Source organism: Micromonas pusilla (assembly GCF_000151265.4).
Source record: "Micromonas pusilla CCMP1545 genomic scaffold MICPUCscaffold_13, whole genome shotgun sequence".
Taxonomy (NCBI): domain Eukaryota; kingdom Viridiplantae; phylum Chlorophyta; class Mamiellophyceae; order Mamiellales; family Mamiellaceae; genus Micromonas; species Micromonas pusilla.
The window spans coordinates 465,994-483,090 of record NW_003315894.1 but is presented as its reverse complement, the minus strand read 5'-3'; the positions used below and the strand labels follow the sequence as shown (position 1 = coordinate 483,090).

At 69.4% G+C, this 17,097-nt stretch overlaps 8 protein-coding genes across 8 annotated transcripts; 3 read left to right on the top strand and 5 right to left on the bottom strand.

Annotated features, from left to right (window-relative positions):
- Nucleotides 1–1,056: 1,056 nt before the first annotated feature.
- On the top strand, nt 1,057–2,232 carry MICPUCDRAFT_3364 (uncharacterized protein; the record flags this gene model as incomplete). Its single annotated transcript, XM_003063010.1, has 1 exon — nt 1,057–2,232. A coding segment is annotated over one exon (1,176 nt), but the record flags the coding sequence as incomplete, so codon positions are not given.
- A 182-nt stretch (nt 2,233–2,414) lies between these two features.
- MICPUCDRAFT_52682 (uncharacterized protein) lies at nt 2,415–3,170 on the bottom strand (the record flags this gene model as incomplete). Its single annotated transcript, XM_003062807.1, has 1 exon — nt 2,415–3,170. One exon carries the CDS (start codon nt 3,168–3,170, stop codon nt 2,415–2,417), a length of 756 nt encoding a protein of 251 aa, XP_003062853.1.
- A 541-nt stretch (nt 3,171–3,711) lies between these two features.
- MICPUCDRAFT_52681 (uncharacterized protein) lies at nt 3,712–5,473 on the top strand (the record flags this gene model as incomplete). Its single annotated transcript, XM_003063009.1, has 2 exons — nt 3,712–3,781; nt 3,945–5,473. 2 exons carry the CDS (start codon nt 3,712–3,714, stop codon nt 5,471–5,473), a joined length of 1,599 nt encoding a protein of 532 aa, XP_003063055.1.
- A 597-nt stretch (nt 5,474–6,070) lies between these two features.
- MICPUCDRAFT_7992 (uncharacterized protein) lies at nt 6,071–6,499 on the bottom strand (the record flags this gene model as incomplete). Its single annotated transcript, XM_003062806.1, has 2 exons — nt 6,071–6,165; nt 6,226–6,499. Coding segments are annotated over 2 exons (369 nt in total), but the record flags the coding sequence as incomplete, so codon positions are not given.
- Nucleotides 6,500–7,170: 671 nt separating this feature from the next.
- Nucleotides 7,171–8,403, top strand: MICPUCDRAFT_42482 (uncharacterized protein; the record flags this gene model as incomplete). Its single annotated transcript, XM_003063008.1, has 1 exon — nt 7,171–8,403. The coding sequence occupies one exon, from the start codon at nt 7,171–7,173 to the stop codon at nt 8,401–8,403; it is 1,233 nt and encodes a 410-aa protein (XP_003063054.1).
- Nucleotides 8,404–8,447: 44 nt separating this feature from the next.
- Nucleotides 8,448–10,578, bottom strand: MICPUCDRAFT_52678 (uncharacterized protein; the record flags this gene model as incomplete). Its single annotated transcript, XM_003062805.1, has 3 exons — nt 8,448–9,404; nt 9,547–10,224; nt 10,369–10,578. 3 exons carry the CDS (start codon nt 10,576–10,578, stop codon nt 8,448–8,450), a joined length of 1,845 nt encoding a protein of 614 aa, XP_003062851.1.
- Nucleotides 10,579–10,735: 157 nt separating this feature from the next.
- On the bottom strand, nt 10,736–14,711 carry MICPUCDRAFT_52677 (uncharacterized protein; the record flags this gene model as incomplete). Its single annotated transcript, XM_003062804.1, has 3 exons — nt 10,736–12,544; nt 12,715–14,464; nt 14,644–14,711. 3 exons carry the CDS (start codon nt 14,709–14,711, stop codon nt 10,736–10,738), a joined length of 3,627 nt encoding a protein of 1,208 aa, XP_003062850.1.
- Nucleotides 14,712–14,842: 131 nt separating this feature from the next.
- Nucleotides 14,843–17,022, bottom strand: MICPUCDRAFT_49729 (uncharacterized protein). The gene is made up of 3 exons (XM_003062803.1): nt 16,885–17,022; nt 16,495–16,586; nt 14,843–16,355 (listed from the first exon to the last, which is right to left on the bottom strand). The coding sequence occupies exons 1-3, from the start codon at nt 17,018–17,020 to the stop codon at nt 15,054–15,056; spliced, it is 1,530 nt and encodes a 509-aa protein (XP_003062849.1). The 5' UTR covers nt 17,021–17,022; the 3' UTR covers nt 14,843–15,053.
- Nucleotides 17,023–17,097: the final 75 nt, after the last annotated feature.

The following is a 17,097-nucleotide window of genomic DNA, read 5'->3' as shown; positions in this document are numbered from 1 at the left end:
GTACGAAAGAGATCCACGCCGCGATCGCGGCGCTGTGCCCGGGCATCGGCGGGGGGCGCGGGAAGAAGAGGGCGACGAGGGCGACCATCCCGGAGAACGTCTTCCCCGGGTCGTCGTTCGACGCGAGCGCGCACTTCGCGGATTTGATCGATCACCGGCGCGTCGTTGCCGCCGGGCACTCGTTCGGCGCCGCGTCCGTGCTGGCGTCCATCGCCGCGGCGAAGCCCGGGACGATCTCCCGCGCGGTGCTTCTCGACCCGTGGATCGATCCGTTCGGGATCTACGATGAAACGGACCAGGCGTGTGCCTTTCACCCGCTGCGCGCGGCGGCGGCGAACGCGGTGCCGACGTTGGTGATGCGTTCCGAGCGTTGGAACGCGGACCTGAGCCCGTTCACGCGGCACGCGGACTCGCCGTGGCTGGACGTCGAGGTGAAAGGGACGAAGCACCAGGACTTCAGCGACATCGCGTTTCGAATGCCCGCGATCGCGCGGAGGATCGGGATGAAAGGCGACGTGGACGCGCGAAGGTTGTTCGAGATGAAGCTCGGCTTGATCGATTTTTTCATCGAAGCCGCGACGGCGATCGAGGCGTGGGGGGACCAGGGCGAACGGGTGAAGCTCCGGAGCAGCGCGCTGGAGCTGTTGCGGACGTACAGGGACGAGGGGATCACAGTCAGGGTGAAGTGCTCGAGCGCGAATTAGTCACAGTACCCGTAGGGTTGGGAGGAAAGCGAGCGCACGCAATTGTTTCCTCGCCGAGCCTCAACTCTGCTCGCGTGACGAGACTTCCGACACGCCTCTCTTCCATTCGCCCCAGCGCGAGAGCCACGCCGCGGCCTCCGCGATGGCGCGCTCTTCCCGCCGGGTTTCCTTCCCTCGCCCCCTCCTCCTCGCGCTCGCGTGCGTCGTCTCCGCGATCGCGCCCGCGAGCGCGCAGAGCCGCGCCGCGGGCGACGCCGCGTGCGCCGCGCCGACGTCCGAGGGATCGTCGTCGTCGTCCGCCGAAGCCCTCGCGTCGCTCGTCGACGTGTACGACCTCGCGCGCGCGACGTCGGAGTACGTCATCAAGCTCCGCAGAGAGCTCCACCTGCACCCGGAGCTGATGTGGACGGAGACGAAAACCTCCGCGCTCGTCAAGCGCGAGCTCGACCTCCTCGGCGCGTCGCACGTCGAGATCTCCCCTCCGGGCGTCGTCGCGACGATCGGCGACGGCGCGTCCCCGGTCGTCCTCCTCCGCGCGGACATGGACGCGCTCCCGATGCGCGAGGAGTCCGCCATCCCACCCAACATGCGAAGCACGAGGGACGGCGTCATGCACGCGTGCGGGCACGACGGCCACGTCGCCATGCTCCTCGGCGCCGCGAAGGTGCTGACGCAGATGGCTGAGATGGGGTCGCTGCCGCCGGGGACGGTGCGACTCGCGTTCCAACCCGCGGAGGAGGGCGGCGCGGGCGCGAGACGCATGCTCGAGGACGGCCTGGACGACCTGCGACCCCCGACGCAGAGCTCCTTCGCGCTGCATAACTGGCCGTACCCGGAGACCCCGAGCGGGGTCGTGGGCACGAGAGGCGGGACGATCATGGCCGGCAGCGGCTCGTTCGAGATCGCGTTTACGGGCGCGGGGGGGCACGCGGCGGTGCCGCACAAAAACGTCGACGTCGTCGTCTGCGGCGCCAACGCGGTGATCGCGTTACAGACTATCGTGAGCCGGTTAGTGGACCCGCTCGACAGCGCGGTGGTGAGCGTGACGGTGTTTCAAGCCGGCGGCGCCGCGAGCAACGTCATGGGCGACGTCGCGACGTTGCGAGGAACGTTTCGCGCGTTGTCCAAAAAGACGTTCGAGTGGCTGCATCAGGCCATCACGAAGATCGTCGTGTCGACGGCGACGGCGCACGGGTGCGCGGTCAACGTGGAGTACTTTCCCGTGAGCGGCGGCGTGAGGCACGAGGAGTACCCGCCGACGGTGAACGACGTCGACGCCGCGAAGTTCGCCGCCGGCGTCGGCGCGGCGATGTTCGGCGCCGACGCCGTCGTCGACGTCGAGCCGGTGATGCCCGCGGAGGATTTCTCCTTCTTCGCGGAGCGATGGCCGTCCGCGATGATGTGGTTGGGTTCGTATAACGTGTCGGCGGGCGCGACGCACGCGCTGCACAGCACGAAGTACGTCCTAGACGAGAGCGTGCTTCACCGCGGGGTCGCGATGCACGCGGGGTACGCCGTCGCGTTCTTGAAGAACGGCGGGAAGTTCGCGTGAGCGTTGGACGGGATCGGAACGACTCGACGCCGCGTTTGACGACTGGCATTTGAGCAATTATGATACTGTATGTACACCGCCGCCTCCACCTAAGCACTTACGATACCCGCTAACCGACAACATCATCACGCCGCCACATCGTCAACACGACGGACGCATCAATCCGACGCGCTGCCCGCATCTTCTTCTTCGTCCTCCTCCGGCACCTCGCGCACCAAAACGCGGTTCCTGGAGAAGACCTTCTGCGCGTCTTCGATCTCCGCGAGTCGAAACTCGAGCGCCGCCTTGGTTCGCTTGGACGACGGCGTCTCGCACTTGAACGGCAAGCTTCGCAGTTTTTCGTACGTGTCCTCGCGGTTCTCGCGCAAAATCTCAAGCGTCTTCACGCGCTCCTCCTCCGGCAGCACCCTCATGCCGACCGGGATGTGCGACCGCTCCTCCATCTCGCGTTTCACGCGCGCCGCCTCCGCGAGCTCCGCCTTTCTCGCGAGGAGATACCCGGGCACCTCGCCGACGTGGTACCGCTTCTTCTCTGTCCACGTCATGTTCTTCAGCGCATCTCGCTCCTCGAGCTTCTTCCTCAGCGCCGCGCCTCGCTGCGCCGCCGCGCTCACGACCGCGGTCTTGTTCATGGAGACGTAATCGACGCCGTACTGATCGACGGCGGAGGCGGAGGAGGACGCCGCGGTTCCCGGCCGCGCCGACGCCGGCCGAACAGATCCCCGCGAGCTGTTCGGCCGGAACGCGTTCTTCTTCGCGGTCGCCTCCTCCTTAAGCTGCTCCGCCTTCCTCGCCGCGTTCTTCGCGGACTGCTCCTTCAGCGCGAGGCGGTTGTGTCGGTGGTGGTTCACCGGCGTGAGCCCCGCGCGGCGTTGCCTCTCGCGGATCGAGTTTGTCGGGCACAGCAGGCGCATCACCTGTGCGCTGTTCGTGTGGTGGCACGTCGTGGACGACGGCGCGGCCGCGCGGACCGGGATGTCGTTCGCGGAGTGCAGCCACTTCGAGGTGTCGCGCCCGAAGCCGGTCTGGGTGGGGGTTTGGGGTCGGGCGAGAGGAGAGGACGGACGTCAGCGCGCGAGTCCTCGTGCCGTCGGTCGAGGGGAGAGGCGAGCGAGCGAATCTGAGCGCGCCCCGCGGCGTTTTCCGCGCGCGTCGTCCGACGCGTCGACGAGAGACGCGGGGGCGGGGGCGGCCGCGCGCGCACCATGTTGTACATGTTCTCGGAGTCAGCGGCGCCTCGTCCCCATGACGTCATGGCGGGTGCGTTCTTCGGCAGAACGCGGACGCGCGGGGCGTTGTGGGGAGAGAGCGATGTCAACGCGGCGCCCAACGGCTCTCGCGCGGCCGTCGGCAGGCCGTCGGTCGACTCTTCTCGCGTCGAATTTCGCCAGCGCGGCGCGAAAGTCGGGTCAGACTTCACGGCGCGTCGCCGGCCCGTCCGGTCCGACGCGCGCGATGTCGAGCGATTCGCGATGGAAGCGAAAGCTCGCGCTCTACGCGGTCACCGCCGGGGCGGGATACTACGGTGCGCGCCTCGGTGATCCGATCGCGCCCGTCGCGGCGCCCGCGCGACGGGACGGTCGCGCGCGACGATTCCTCGCAATTAAAAAAATCCGCCTCCTCGAGTCCGCCTCCGTCGTCTCCCGACGCTGACGCCGTCCCCCCGCCCGCGTCTTCCGACCACACAGTGTATCAGCGCGTGTCTACGTCCGAGCGCATGAAACAGCTCGCGCACGCGACGCTCGGGTACGCCACCGCCGCGATCGCGGCGTCGGAGACGGTCTCGCGCGTCGCCGTCGACGTGAGCAATTTCCTCGTGAACGAGGACGAGGACGCGCCCGTGCCGACGACGCTTCGGAACGCCGCGCGTCTGCTCGACACCCCCGAGCTCGAGGCGATGGCCGCGCGCGTCACCGCGGGCGTCGCGCGCGGCGTCGCGGCGGCGACGTCCTCGGGGCGAGCCGCCGCCGCCGGCGACGCCGCGGGGGGCGGATCCGACGGCGACGCGGACGCGGCGCCGAGCGCGATGGAACGGATCCTCGACAAGATCCTCGACTCCAGAAACTGGGGCCTCGTCTCCGTCCTCGTCGCGTCCACGACGCGCCAGACGTTGGAGGCGATCATCGAGGTCGTGAAGCAGCAGATGCGCGACTCCAACGCGGGCGGCGAGGAGGACGGCGCGAACCGCGGGAGCGGCGCGAGCGACGTGATGAACGACGCGTTGGATAAGCTGTTGAGGATGGCGTCCAGCGAGGAGGGCAAGGGCGTGCTGTTGGACCTGTGCTCGTGCTTCGTCTCGAACGCGGTCGGGATTTATCTGGACCGGACGCAAGGGTCGAACGTGTTCGATGACTTCTTCGGCGCCGCCGCGCGAGCCGCGGGCGCGGAGGACACGCGGGACGTGATTCAAGACATCGCGGGACGCGTCACCGGCGAAGCCGTGCGGACGATGGTGGAGGTGGTGTCGCCGGCGACGTTCGATCCGGGCGCCTCGGCGGGGATGATGATGACGTCCGCGCAGCGACGCGACGCGCGGACGCGGGAGAGCGCGCGACGGCGCGCGGGGGGCATCGAGCGCGACATGCCGACGCCAGTGTTCTCGGGGTTCGACGTCGTCGGCGGGTCCGGCGGGGTCGGCGGCGGGGGAGGGTCGGCGTCGACGGCGGCGGCGCCGCCGCGCGTCGCCGCCGCGTCGAGCCTCGGACGCACCCCCGACGCGGCGACGTCCACGCCCGGTCCCGACGCGACGATGGACGTCGCGACGATGGACGAGTCGTCCCCGTCATCCGACGGCAGCGCCGCCGCGATCGTGTGCGACGACGCGCGAGGGAGGTACCGGGAGAGGGACCCCGCGGCGGCGGGGGCGGCGGCGGCGGCGTTTACCAACGCGATGCTCAAGGGAGTGTTCCCGCACGCGTTCAGACTGATCGTCGCCCCGGAGAGCCGGGCGCTGATCACCGACGTCGCGGGGACGTGCGTCGCGTCCGCGGTCAGGTCGTTCGTGTTGTCGCTGCGCGACGTCGTGTTCATGGTCGGCGCGGGGAAAGGCCCCCGGGGGACGGGCGTCGTCGTCGTACGGGCGTTTAGAGTCGCCGTCCTCGCCGTCGTCGTCGCGTACCTGCTGACCGCGCTGCAGGCGGCGTACCTCGTGTTAACGCCCATGGTTGGGGGGTTACTCGCGCGTGGTGGTTTAGCCGTGGCAGCGTGGCGCGAGTGACGCGACGAACGTTAGCGCTGCTACGGATGGTTTTTGAACGAACGCGCGCTTCGCTCGCTAGAAACTGCCTCTCCCCCGGTCCCCGTCGCGTCCAGACGACGACAACTTGGCCCGCAGCGACCGGAGCTTATCGCACGACTTCAGCTCCATCGTTTTCGCCCTCTCGCGATCGCTCTTCATCCCGAACTTGTACATCCGCTGCTGCTGCGACCGCTCTAACATGCAGTTGGTCTCCAGCGAGTTCATGTGACTCATCTCGATGGAGTGCTCCGCGCGTTCCAACTCCCGACGCGTGCGGTACTTCCGCTCAAACTCCCCCGTCGGTTTCACGTAAAACGGCACCTCCAACCGCGACGTCGTTCGCGGCTTCGAGTACGCGTGCGTCCTGTTCATCGCGAAGTGCGACTCTTGCGCGGGGGACAGGAGGTACATCAAGAACACGAGCAGTATGGGCAGGAGCTGGAACAAGTTCCGGAACGTCTCCGCGGCGTCGTCCGCGCCCCCGCCGCCGGCGCGGCTCCGCTCCGCGCGTCGTCTGTCGCCCCTGTGCGTCGGCCGCGCGAACCCTCCGTTTCCGTACGCGCTTCGGTACCGCGCGTTCCCGAACGGGGACCCGCCGTTGCCGAAGAACATGTTGAATATCTCCGCCGGGTCGATGTCGTCGTGCGCGAACCCGCGGTACGCGTGCCCGCCTCCGTGTCCGTACGATCGCCCGGGGCCGCCGCCGCCGCCGCCGCCGCCGCCGCCGCCACCGCCGCCGCCGCGCATCCCCCCGGGATCCTCCGTCCCGTACCGATCGTACGCCGCCCTCTTGTCCTCGTCGCTGAGGCACGCGTACGCCCTGCCGACGCGTTTGAAGCACTCGTCCGCGCCCGTGGCCTGGCACTTATCCGGGTGAAGCTTCATCGCGGTCTTTCGATACGCCTTTTTGATCTCCGCGTCGGAGCAGCCCTTCGCGATGCCTAAGATGGAGTAGTAATCGTCCGAGCGTCTCACCCGCGCCATGAGCGCTTCCTGGTCCGGCGTGCCCTTGACGTTCGGCGGCGGCGCCGCGGGTTTGGACGGCGACGCGCGCGCGCGCGCGCCGCCGCCGCCGCCGCCGCTCCCGCCGCCGCGATCCCCCGAGCCGGACGCGCGCGCGCCCTGCGATCCGCGCCCGAACGTCGGATCCCGTCTCGCGCGTCGAAGCGCGCTCGCGAGGTCGTCGCTCGCGGACGTCAGCGACGCGTCCAGGCGCTTGCTCTTCTCCGCGTACTTCAGCGCGCGCTCTAAGCACGCGTGGACGTCGCCCTCGCCGCGCTGCGCCTGCGCGAGCAGCCGCCGCGCCACCAGCAAACACTTGGCCGCCTCGTCGGCGTTCATCGTTCGCCGCTCGCAGATTCACGCCAGATTCGCCGTCGAGAGACGGACGGACGGACGCGCCGTCGCGCGAGGTCCCGTCGCGCGCGCCGCCGAGCGCGGTCGCGCGGCTTCCCTCCTCTCGCGGTCGCCGCCGCGCCCGACGCGACGCTCGACCGTGCGGTGTCGCGTGCTCGTACCCCTCGGCCGCGCCGCGCGCTCCTAGTCTGATCGCCCGAGACCCCGCTGGAGTTTCAACAGGCAGACAGGTAAAACAGGTCGAACGAAGAGTCGCGGACAGACGTCGCGTTTTCGCGCGCGGCGACCCTCATCATCACAACGCCTCGCGCGCGTCGGCGATGGCGGCAGACGACGGCGACGCCGCGGACGCGGCGGACGCGGCGGACGCGTCCGCGAGGATGCTCGCGGACGCGCGCGACGCCGACGTGGACAAGCAAGCGGATCGGCTGCGCGCGTGGAAGGCGTCCGGGGCGCTGCTCCTCGACCTCCGAGACGCGAGCGAATTCCACGCGCGCAGGATCGAGCGCGCGGTGAACGTGCCGTGGCGGGTCATCGACGGCCGGCTGCACGAGCTCCCGCCGCGGAGCGTCGCCCTCGCGATCGTTCTTCGCGGCGGCGTCACACAGGACGGCGGGGACGACCTTCGCGAGGGAGAGGAAGACGGCGCGTCGTCGTCGTCGTCGTCGTCGTCGTCGTCGTCGCATCGCGCGCAGATCGCGAAATTCCGCTCCGACTTCAAGGGCCTGCCGTGGAACGTCTGGGGGTTCTTCGTCGCGTCCGACGCGCTGTTCGAGCGCGCCGCGCCCGCGGCGGGCGTGGACGTCCTCGCCGGCGAGGTGCGGCCCATCGACCGCGGGAGGCTGTGGGAGCCGTCCGACCTCGTCGCGCGATGGCTCCCGAGGTTGGAAAAGCGAATGCGCGACGCGTGGGACGCGGCGCCGGCGTTCGACCGCCCCTCCTCCGCGGACGTCCCGCTCGCGTCCCGCCCGCTCCTCGTCGACGTCGGCTGCGGCGCGGGCAGGGACGCGGTCTACGCCGCGCTCCGAGGCTGGCGCGTCCTCGCGCTGGACAGCGACGCGAAGGGTTTAGCGCGTCTCTCGTCGCTCGCCGCGTCGCACGGCGTGAGCGACCGCGTCGCGAGGAGGAAGATCGACCTCGCGAAGACGCCGCCGGCGGACGTCCTCGCGCTCGCGGAGACGCTCGGGGGGGGCGGGGGCGAGGGAGACGGGGAGGGAGAGGGCGAGGGAGAGGGCGAGGGCGAGGGCGAGGGGCGGCCGGTGGTGCGCGCAGTGCTCGCGGTTCGATTCCTTCATCGACCGTTGGCGCGCGCGTTGCCCGGGCTGCTGCCGAGGGGCGCCGCGGTGATGTGGTTCCACTTTCACCGCGGCGCGGAGCTCACCGCGGTCGGGCGACCGTGCAAGGATAAGGACCTGCTCGAGGTGGGCGAGCTGGCTGGGGTGTTCGGAGAGCGCGGGGGGTGGGAGGTGGTCGGCGACGGGCAAGTGACGCTGCCGGACGGACGCCCCGTGGGCGAGTTCGTCGCCGTGAACGTCGCCGTCGACGCGCCGTAGCTCTAGCCTACATAGCTCTTGTTGTATTGTATCTCGTACTGTACCTATACCCTGTACACCACGCGGTTCCGACCTTTGAACGGCAAGTATCCGAGCTCGATGCGCGGGTCTTTCGCGACGAGATACTCGAGGAAGTCCACGTATCCGGTAACTTCCGTGCCGGCGGCGGTCCGTCTGTTCGGGAATAACCGGGGAAACACGCAACACGGGACGACGGCGAACGGCTTGTTCATCGCCAGCGCGGCGTCGACGATCGCCTCCGTGGCCTGGTCCGGGTGCATCCCGACGAAGACGTCGCACTCGGCCAACCCCGCCGCGGAGACGTCGTCGGGGCCCAAAAACTCGCGCGCGACGTGCCGGAACGAAGCGCCGCCGCCGCCGCTCAACGTCGACGCGACGACTTCCTCTCTCCCCGCGGCGATCGCGATCTCCTCCGCGCGCCTCGCCGCGTCCTCGCCCATCTCCGTGTGCGTCAGCACCCTCGCGAGGTGCCTCGACCGCCTCGCGTCCGTCTCCGCGTCCGCGACGGTGGCCCAATTTTCGCTCCGTCGCCACGCGTCGTGCGCGGCGTCGCCGACCCCGCGCGCGGCGCCGCGTTTCCTCAAGCACCGCAGCGTCGCGCGTTGTTTCGGGGACATCCCGACGCGCGCGGGGTCGACGAGGACGACGTCGAGACCGTGACGGACGTGCAGTTCGAACGATAACACGCCCCCTCCGCCGGCGACGTCGGCGACCTGTCGTCTCGTCTCGTTTCCTCCGTTCGATGCCCTTCGGCTTCGGGCCGGCGCGACATCCCTCGACTCCGATTCCTGAGACTGATCCCCATACGACCGCGCACGCGTTGTGAACGCCGTTCCTTGAGGACTCACAGATTCCCTCGACGCGCGCTCTCGTCCGCGCCCCGACGCCGCGGCAACGACGCGATCGTCGTCGCCATCCTCCGCGGACGCGAGCCCGAACGTCCGCACGATCCAGTCCGCGAAGATCCTATCGCTCTCCGCCTTGGGGCCATTCCATACGAGCGAACGTCGGGGTGGAGTCGAAAGGCGTCAGGTGGAGTTGAAAGGCGTCGAGGGCGGGTATTGAAAGCGAGGGGTGGGCGGAGAGACACGACGGCAAAAGTCCTTAAGGATCGGCGTCCACCTCGCGAACGCGGTCGTATGGGAACCAGTGTATAGAACGCGCCTTACTCGCCTTGGTCTCGAACGCGTGCGGGTCGTCCGGGTCGAGCTCTCTCCGACGCGCGTCCCTCGAGCGTCTCGCGGCGCCGTCGCGCGCTCGCATCGCCGCCGCCAACTCCGCGTCGGTGACGTCGTGCCGCCGCGCGCAGTTGGGGTCCCCGCACGCGCCGCGGACGATGAGCGACTTGCAGACGCGCGCGGCGACGGCGACGGGGACGGACGCGCCGCGGCGGGCGGACGGGGTGGAGATGTTTATGAGGCCGCCGCGGTCGCGGGGCGTCGTCGTCGTCGTCGCGTTCGCGACGTCCTCCGCGCTCGCCGCGCGCACGACCTCGAGCCCGCCCGCGGGAACGGACGCGTAGTAACTCCTCCCCGCGACCGTGCCCTCGCTCTCGCGCGGCTTGTCGTTCGTCAGCACGCGCCCGGTGAACGACACGCGAGCGCCGAGCCGAGCGCGCTTGTCCACGACGCCCCAACACTTCAGAAACACAAAGTGCGACGCGTCCGCGGTGGCGGTGGCGGTGGCGGTGGCGGCGACGGCGCTCGGGCCGGACACGGTCACGTCCACGAACGTCAAGTTTCTTCCCAGCGTGTGGCGCCGGGTGACGACGCCCTCGGCGGCGACGTCCGCGCCGAGAGTCTGGAATCGAGGACGTTGTTAGTTCACGGAAGAATGTTGTACTGAACGATTCGGGGGATCGGGCGCTCTCGGAGGACGAGAGACGACGCGCGCGCGCTCCCGCCAAGACGCGAAGACGCCAAGAGACGCGGATCGACCGCGCACCTCTTCCGGGTCCCCCGACGGCGTCGAGGACGCCGGCGGCGTCGCGTCCGCCAGCGCGTTCGCGCGCGTCGGTGTACTCCATCCGCGGTGCGCGTCGATACCACGGCGCGGACGGCTTCCCGTCGCGGACGCGCCGCGCCGTCGCGGAACATCCGTCAGCGCGAGACGCGCCGCGACGAGCGCGCTGCGATGCGCGCCCGCGCACGCCATCCCGCGCGCGAACGCGCCCGGGCGCGCGGAGAAGTGCGAGGTGTGTGTGTGTGTGTGTGTGTCTCGGAGAGCGCCGCGTCTCTCGAATTCTTCGTTCTCTACGATGCGAGTCACGCAGATGTTAAATAGGAACGCACGCGCTCTTCTCGCGCGGGGGCTAATACCGATCGTCCTTCTCCTCCTCGCCCCCCCCGAACACCGCGCGCTGCTGCGCCAAGGTGTCCGCGTACGCCTTCTCCACCGCGTCGCTGACGTACTCCCTCGGCGTGAGACCCGTGAGCGTGACCCCCGTCGGCGCGCCCGGCCGTCCGAACTCGAGGTTTGGCAACGTCTGGTCAACCTCCGGCGCACCGTAGAACCCGCCCCTGGTCGCCTGCGCCGGGGCGAGCCTCGAGGACGGCTCCACCGCGTGCCACGTCGGCGGCGGCGGCGGCGGGGGCGGCATCGGCGGGAGCGCGCCCCACGGCGCGCGCGCGATCGGCGGCGGCGTCGGCGGCGCGCGGGGGGCGAGGGGCACGACCCTCGGCGGCGGAGGCACCGCCGCGGGCGCTGGCGCCGCCGCGGCCGGCGGCGCCGCCTTCGCGGTGGGGGACTGCCAGTGCGTCGGCACCGCCAACAACCTCGCCGCCGCCGCCCTCGCTTCCTCCTCGCTCCGTCGCGCCATCGCCTCGTCCTCCCGCTCCTGCAGCGCGCGTTGCATCCGGAGGTAGTGCTCCTGCTGCGTCCGCAGCCGCTCCATCGTCTCCATCTGCTCGGCGAGCTGCCTGCGCTGTCGCTCCGTCATCATCGCGTCGCTCGGATTCGGCGCGCTCGGAGGCGGCATCGGCTGCGAGCCCCCGAACCCTCCGCCGCTCGTGGCGCGGAACGTAAACGGCGGCACCTCCACCGCGCGCGGCAATTGGACGCTCCTCGCCACCGCCGGCGCGACGCGCTGCGCCTCGAGCGCGTAGCCGTCGTGCGACGGGAACATCAGGGGCGGCTGGCTTGGGGGCGGGACCCACCGGTCGTTCGGGTGAGGCGGGTTAGGGTGCGGGTTTGGGTGCGGCGGCGTCGGTCGCGCGCTCGGCTCCGCCGCGGGCTCGCCGCCGTGCTCCACCGCCCACCGCACTCTCCTGACGGACTCGTCCAGATCCTTGCCGATGATGGCGCCGAGCTCGGACAGCTTCACCGGCGCGCGCTCCCCCGCGACGGCCGACGACGACGACGCCGGCGGCGCGTCGTACCCCGGGTACCCACTCCACGGCTGCTGCGGGTGATAGTGATACGGCGCGCCGCTCCTCGTGCTCCCTCTCTTGTGCACCTTCGCCATCGGCGGCAGCGACGCGGCGATGGCCTCCGCGACGCGTTCAGCCTCCTTCGCCTCCGCGTTGGCTTTCGCGACTTGCACCGCCTTGTCGTGCAGCTCCTGGAGCATCTTGCGCTTCGCGTCGTCGCTCTTCGACGCCGCGTCGAGCTTCGACGAGACGTCGACGACGTCCTTCCTCAGGCGCTCGATCTCCTTCGCGCGGACGACGTAGTCCTTCGCGAGGTTTACGAGAAACGCATCCTTCGGGGGCTCGCCGGTGGTCATGAACGCGTCCCACTCCGCCGCGAGCGCGCGCTTCGCGGCTTTTTCGCTGTCCTTCACGAGAAGCTTCTGCTCCAACTCCCGCCGCGTCCGCGCGACTTCCACGGTCCACTTCTCGAGCTTCGACGCGCTCTTATTCTCGAACGGCGCGTACGTCGACAACGCCGTCCCTCTGTCGTCTTCGCTCGACCTCCCCGGCGGCGACGGCGGCGACGGCGGCCGAGGGAACATCCCGTCGACGCTCCGTCGGACGTCGTGGACGTGCTGCAGCGCCGCGGCGTGGCCCGCGAGCGCGTTCTCCGCCGCCGCGATCGCGTCCGCGCGTTCGCTCGCCGCTCGCACGGCCGCGATGTCGTCCAGACCGGGCGCCCCGGCTTTCTCGAGGACGTTCGCGATCGCCTTAAAAGCATTGTCGGGGTTGAGTTGAAAGGTGTCAGTTGGAGTTGAAAGGCATCGAGGTCGGGGATTGAAACCGTGGGGTGGACGGAGAGAATCGCCGGGCGAAGTCCTTAAGAAACGGCGTTCACCACGCGAACGGGGTCGTATGGGAACCAGTGTATAGAACGCACCTTCTCCGCGGCGGCTTTCGCGGCGGCGGCGATCTCCCGGTCCTCTTCGCTCTTCCCACCCGCACCCGTGGGGAGAGGTTTCGGCGGCGGCGGCACGGCGACCGGCGGCGGCGTATTCACCGCCTTCGGCATCCTCGCCGCGTGGATCTCCTTCGCGGCGCGCTCCGCGACGGCGGCGGCGACCGCCCTGCGGCTGTGCCCTTCGCCGGAGACGCCGAACGCGCCGTCGCGCGAGTTCCGGAGGATACCCTTCGTGGGTTCGTCGAAGCGCGACGGCGAGTGCGGCGGGCTCGTCTCGTGCGCGCGCGTGAAGTGCACGTGCGGGGAGTCCGAGTCCGGTCCCCACGCGTCGCCGTGCAGCGACGCCGTCGCGAGCGGCGGCGGCGGCGGCGGCGCGCGCGCGACGTCGTACGGGTAGTGGTCCGCCGCGGCTTTCGCGAGCGCGCGTTCGCGTTCGCCCTGGCGCTGCGGCGACGTCGACGCGAATTCTCCGCGGTCGTCCACCTCCTCGAGCGCGATCGGGAACTGCCCGCCCGCAGCCATCATCGCCGCCTCCTCCACGGCTTCTTCTTCGAGGTCGAGCAGCGCGAGAAATTCCGGGAAGGAGACGTCGCGAAGGCCTCTCGTCCGCGAGCGGGTCAGTATCCCCGCGCCCACGGCGGCGATCTCCTCCACCGGCGCGCTCTCCGCGGGTATAAACTTCCGAAGCCACAATATCACGGCGTCGCCGTCCGCGACGGCTTTCGCGCCCGCGAGTCCCGCGAACGACCGTCGCGTCGCGGGCATGTTATCCGAGACGTACTTCGCGATCGTCTTCGGGTCTCTCCACGGCGGCGCGGCGGCGGCTCCGTCGGCGGCTCCGCGACCGTCGCCGCGATCGTCCGCCCAAGCCGCCTCCGCGGCGGCCATCATCGCGGGCTTCCCCGGCGACCGCGTCCTCGCGGTCGGCTGCCTCGGTTGCTTCGCCGGCGGCGCGCGCGCGGACGGCTTCATCGGCGACGCCCCCGGGGAACGCTTCGGGAACTCCAACGACAGCCGCAGCGGGGACTGATCCCCGAGAACCGTCTTCAGCTCCTGCGCGAGGGACGTCCTCACCGGCTCCTCCTCCGAGCTCTTCGGCGCGTCGTCCGTGGACGTCGAGCTCTCCTTCACGTTCATCCGCGTCGGCTTCGTCGGCGACGTCAGCGACGGCGGCAGCGAGTCGATGCTCTCTCGTTGCCACGGCGGCGGCGGCGGCGGCGGCAGCGTCTCTCTCTCGTGCTTCTTCGTTCCCGCCGTCTGCGGCCGCCGTCCGCGCGCGCTCGTATCGTACGACTCCCTCAGCGCCGCTTCCGCCTTGCGCAGCGACCCGACGGTGATCGTCCCGTCTGGTTCCCTGTGCACGTGTTGAAGCGCCCTCTTCAGCGTCGGGTTGGACGTCGCCATGCGTTCGAGCTCGGCGAGCGCCTTCTCCATGCTCATGCTCGCGTACTTCTCCGCGGCGTCGTTCGCCTCGCGGCGTCGCGCGAGCGGGGAGGACGTCCTGCCGCCACCGCCGATGGACGCGCGAGGCGAGCGCGTCTTCGGGGAGCGCGTCTTCGGGGACTCCGCGGCGGGCGCGGGTCGAATCTCGGAGTTGGGGCGCGAATCGGCCGCGCCGGCGTCCGCCGCGGGCGTCTCCGCGGCGGGTTTCCCCGCGTCCTTCGGCTTCTTCTGCCACCAGAACGCGCCCGAGGTGCCGTCCGCTGCGGCGACGCCATCGTCGTTGGGGCTGCGCGCGGGTTGAACGAGGGTCGGGAGGGGCGGTGAGCGCGGCGACGGGGATGCGATAACGGTCAAAGCATTCGTTCGTTCGCGCGCGACGGGGACGCGACGACGCTGGACGGATGATGGGTCGATTTCTTCCGCGCGCGGACGCGCGAGGACGGCGGCGTGGACGCGCGGACGCACCCGTCGTCCGCGCCGGCGTTGCGAAAGCGCGCGATACGAGCCGCGAGCTCCGACTGCGACCTCGCCATGATCCTCACGCGCGGCACGGCGCGCGCGATGCGAGGGTGTGGCGCGTTCAAAATCTTCGTCAACGGCTTTCTCCGAGGTGGGTGGGTCGAGTTGGCCCGGTCCTTCAAGCGCCTCCGCGAAAACAACATGCGAAAACAAATGTTTTTTTTTGTTTCATCCAACGCAAGGCCTCCTCGCGGCTCCTATCTATACTATAAAAATCGTTCGCACTCGCGTGCCGCCGTCCCCGCGCGCGGAGGGGACGCGGCGCGTACACAACACCGTCCTCCATCCTCGACGTCCGTCCGTCCGTCCGTCGCCGAATTCGTTCGTCTCGTCGATCTTTTTTTTTCGTCCGAGGCTCAGAAGAGGCCGCCGGGCATGTGGAAGTCGCCCGCGAACGACTCAACCTTCTCCCTGAGCGCCGCGATGTCCGCGCGATCGGTCGACTGGACGTACTGCTTAAAGTCAGCGAGCTTCGGCCCGCCCGCCTGCGCCTTGCAGTCGATCGCGATCTTCACGCCCTCGTCGATCAGGTCCGCGACTTTGACGAAATCATCTTCCAACATCCCGCGCGTCGTCATCGCCGGCGTCCCGATGCGGATGCCGCCCGGGACGAGCGCGGACGTGTCCCTGGGGACGGAGTTCTTGTTCAGCGTGATGTGCGCTTGGTCGAGAATGTACTCCACGCGCGCGCCGTCGACGCCCATCGGTCGAAGGTCGCACAAGATGAGGTGGTTATCCGTGCCGCCCGAGACGAGCGTGTAGCCGAGCTCCGTCAGCCTGTTCGCGAGCGTCGCGCAGTTGGAGATGACCTGCTTCTGGTACCCGATGAACTCCGGGGTCATCGCCTGCTTGAGCGCGACCGCGAGCGCGCCGATCGTGTGGTTGTGCGGGCCGCCTTGAAGCCCGGGGAAAACCGCGCTGTTGATCTGCTGTTCGAACTCCTTCTTGTAGAAGATCATCCCGCCGCGGGGGCCGCGGAGGGATTTGTGCGTCGTCGTCGTGACGATGTCCGAGTACGGGAACGGATCGTCCACGAGCTCCGCGGCGACTAAACCGGAGATGTGCGCCATGTCGGACATCAGGTACGCGCCCACCTTGTCGCAGATCTCCCGCATGCGTTTGTAGTCGTAGTTGCGCGGATACGCCGACGCGCCGGCGATGATGAGCTTCGGGCGGAACAGCATCGCGTTCGCCTCGAGCTGGTCGTAGTCGATGATCCCGGTCTCTTCGTTGAGACGGTACGGCATCGACTCGAAGAAGATGGACGTCGCGGAGATCTTCTTCTTCGGGGTGAAGAAGCCGTGCGTGAGGTGGCCGCCGTGGGGCAGGTCCAGACCCATGATGCGATCGTGCGGGTTGAGCAGCGCGGTGTACACCGCGAAGTTCGCGGGAGAGCCGGACAAGACTTGCACGTTCACGCCCCACTCGTCGGACGGGAGGCGGAACGCCGCGAGCGCGCGGTCTTGGCACAGCCTCTCGGTCTCGTCGATGAATTCGTTGCCGCCGTAGTACCGCTTCCCGGGGAGACCCTCGCTGTACTTGTTCGTGAGGCACGAGCCGTTGACTTCCATGACCGCGCGCGAGGTGAAGTTTTCGGACGCGATGAGCTCGAGGCCTAGCCTCTGGCGCGTCTTCTCCTTCATCATGATCGCGTACATCTGAGAGCGCGCGCGGGGGGCGGGGACCGCGAGAACGTGAGAATGAGAGTTTTTTTGAGAGTTTTTTTGAGAGTTTCTTTCGGTCGCGACGAGATCTCCGCGGCGCGGGCGAGGGGCGACGGCGACGCGAGAAGCGCACCTCCGGGTCGAGCTCCTCGACGGAGGTGTCTGCGAACGGCGCGCTGCGCATCGTCTCCGCGGCGACAGCGCCCGCGTTCGGGGGCTCGGGACCTGCGTCGACGCGATTCGGGGTTTGAAACGAATGACGAGTCAGCGCGCGAGAGAGAAAAGATGGATGTCGTGGCCGAACGAGCGAGGGGAGGGTTCGAGACGCGCGGACAACGCGCTCGACGCCGCGAAACGCCGCGCGCGCGTCTTCGGGGTGACCAACGCGCGCGCGGGGACGCCCTCGACGCGCGTTCAGACGATCGAGATCGCGTCGGGGACGCGAGGGCGATCTCGCGGACGCATTTCAAAACCTCCTTGTTTGCGACGGCGGGCGGGCGAAAAAAAAGATCCGCGCACTCACCCTTCTTCGCGAAGACGGTGACGCTTCGCTTGGAGAGCTTGGGGCGGACGACCGCGGCGGCGCGCACGGCGGAGCCGCTGGGCGCGACGCGAGCGCGCGCGGAGAGGACCACGGGGGTAGCGGTGATGGCGGCCATGGTGGTCGCTGATGTGTGACGTCGCGCCGGGAGAACCGGAGCTTTTCTCTTGAAGCCCGCCGCAATTCTCGATCGCG

Coding starts and splice junctions, on each gene's coding strand:
- MICPUCDRAFT_49729 (XM_003062803.1), bottom strand. CDS start 17,020: ATGGCCGCCATCACCGCTACCCCCGTGGTCCTCTCCGCGCGCGCTCGC. Junction 16,587..16,884: donor CACCGTCTTCGCGAAGAAGG/GTGAGTGCGCGG, acceptor GCGTCGACGCAG/GTCCCGAGCCCCCGAACGCG. Junction 16,356..16,494: donor TCGAGGAGCTCGACCCGGAG/GTGCGCTTCTCG, acceptor GCGCGCTCTCAG/ATGTACGCGATCATGATGAA.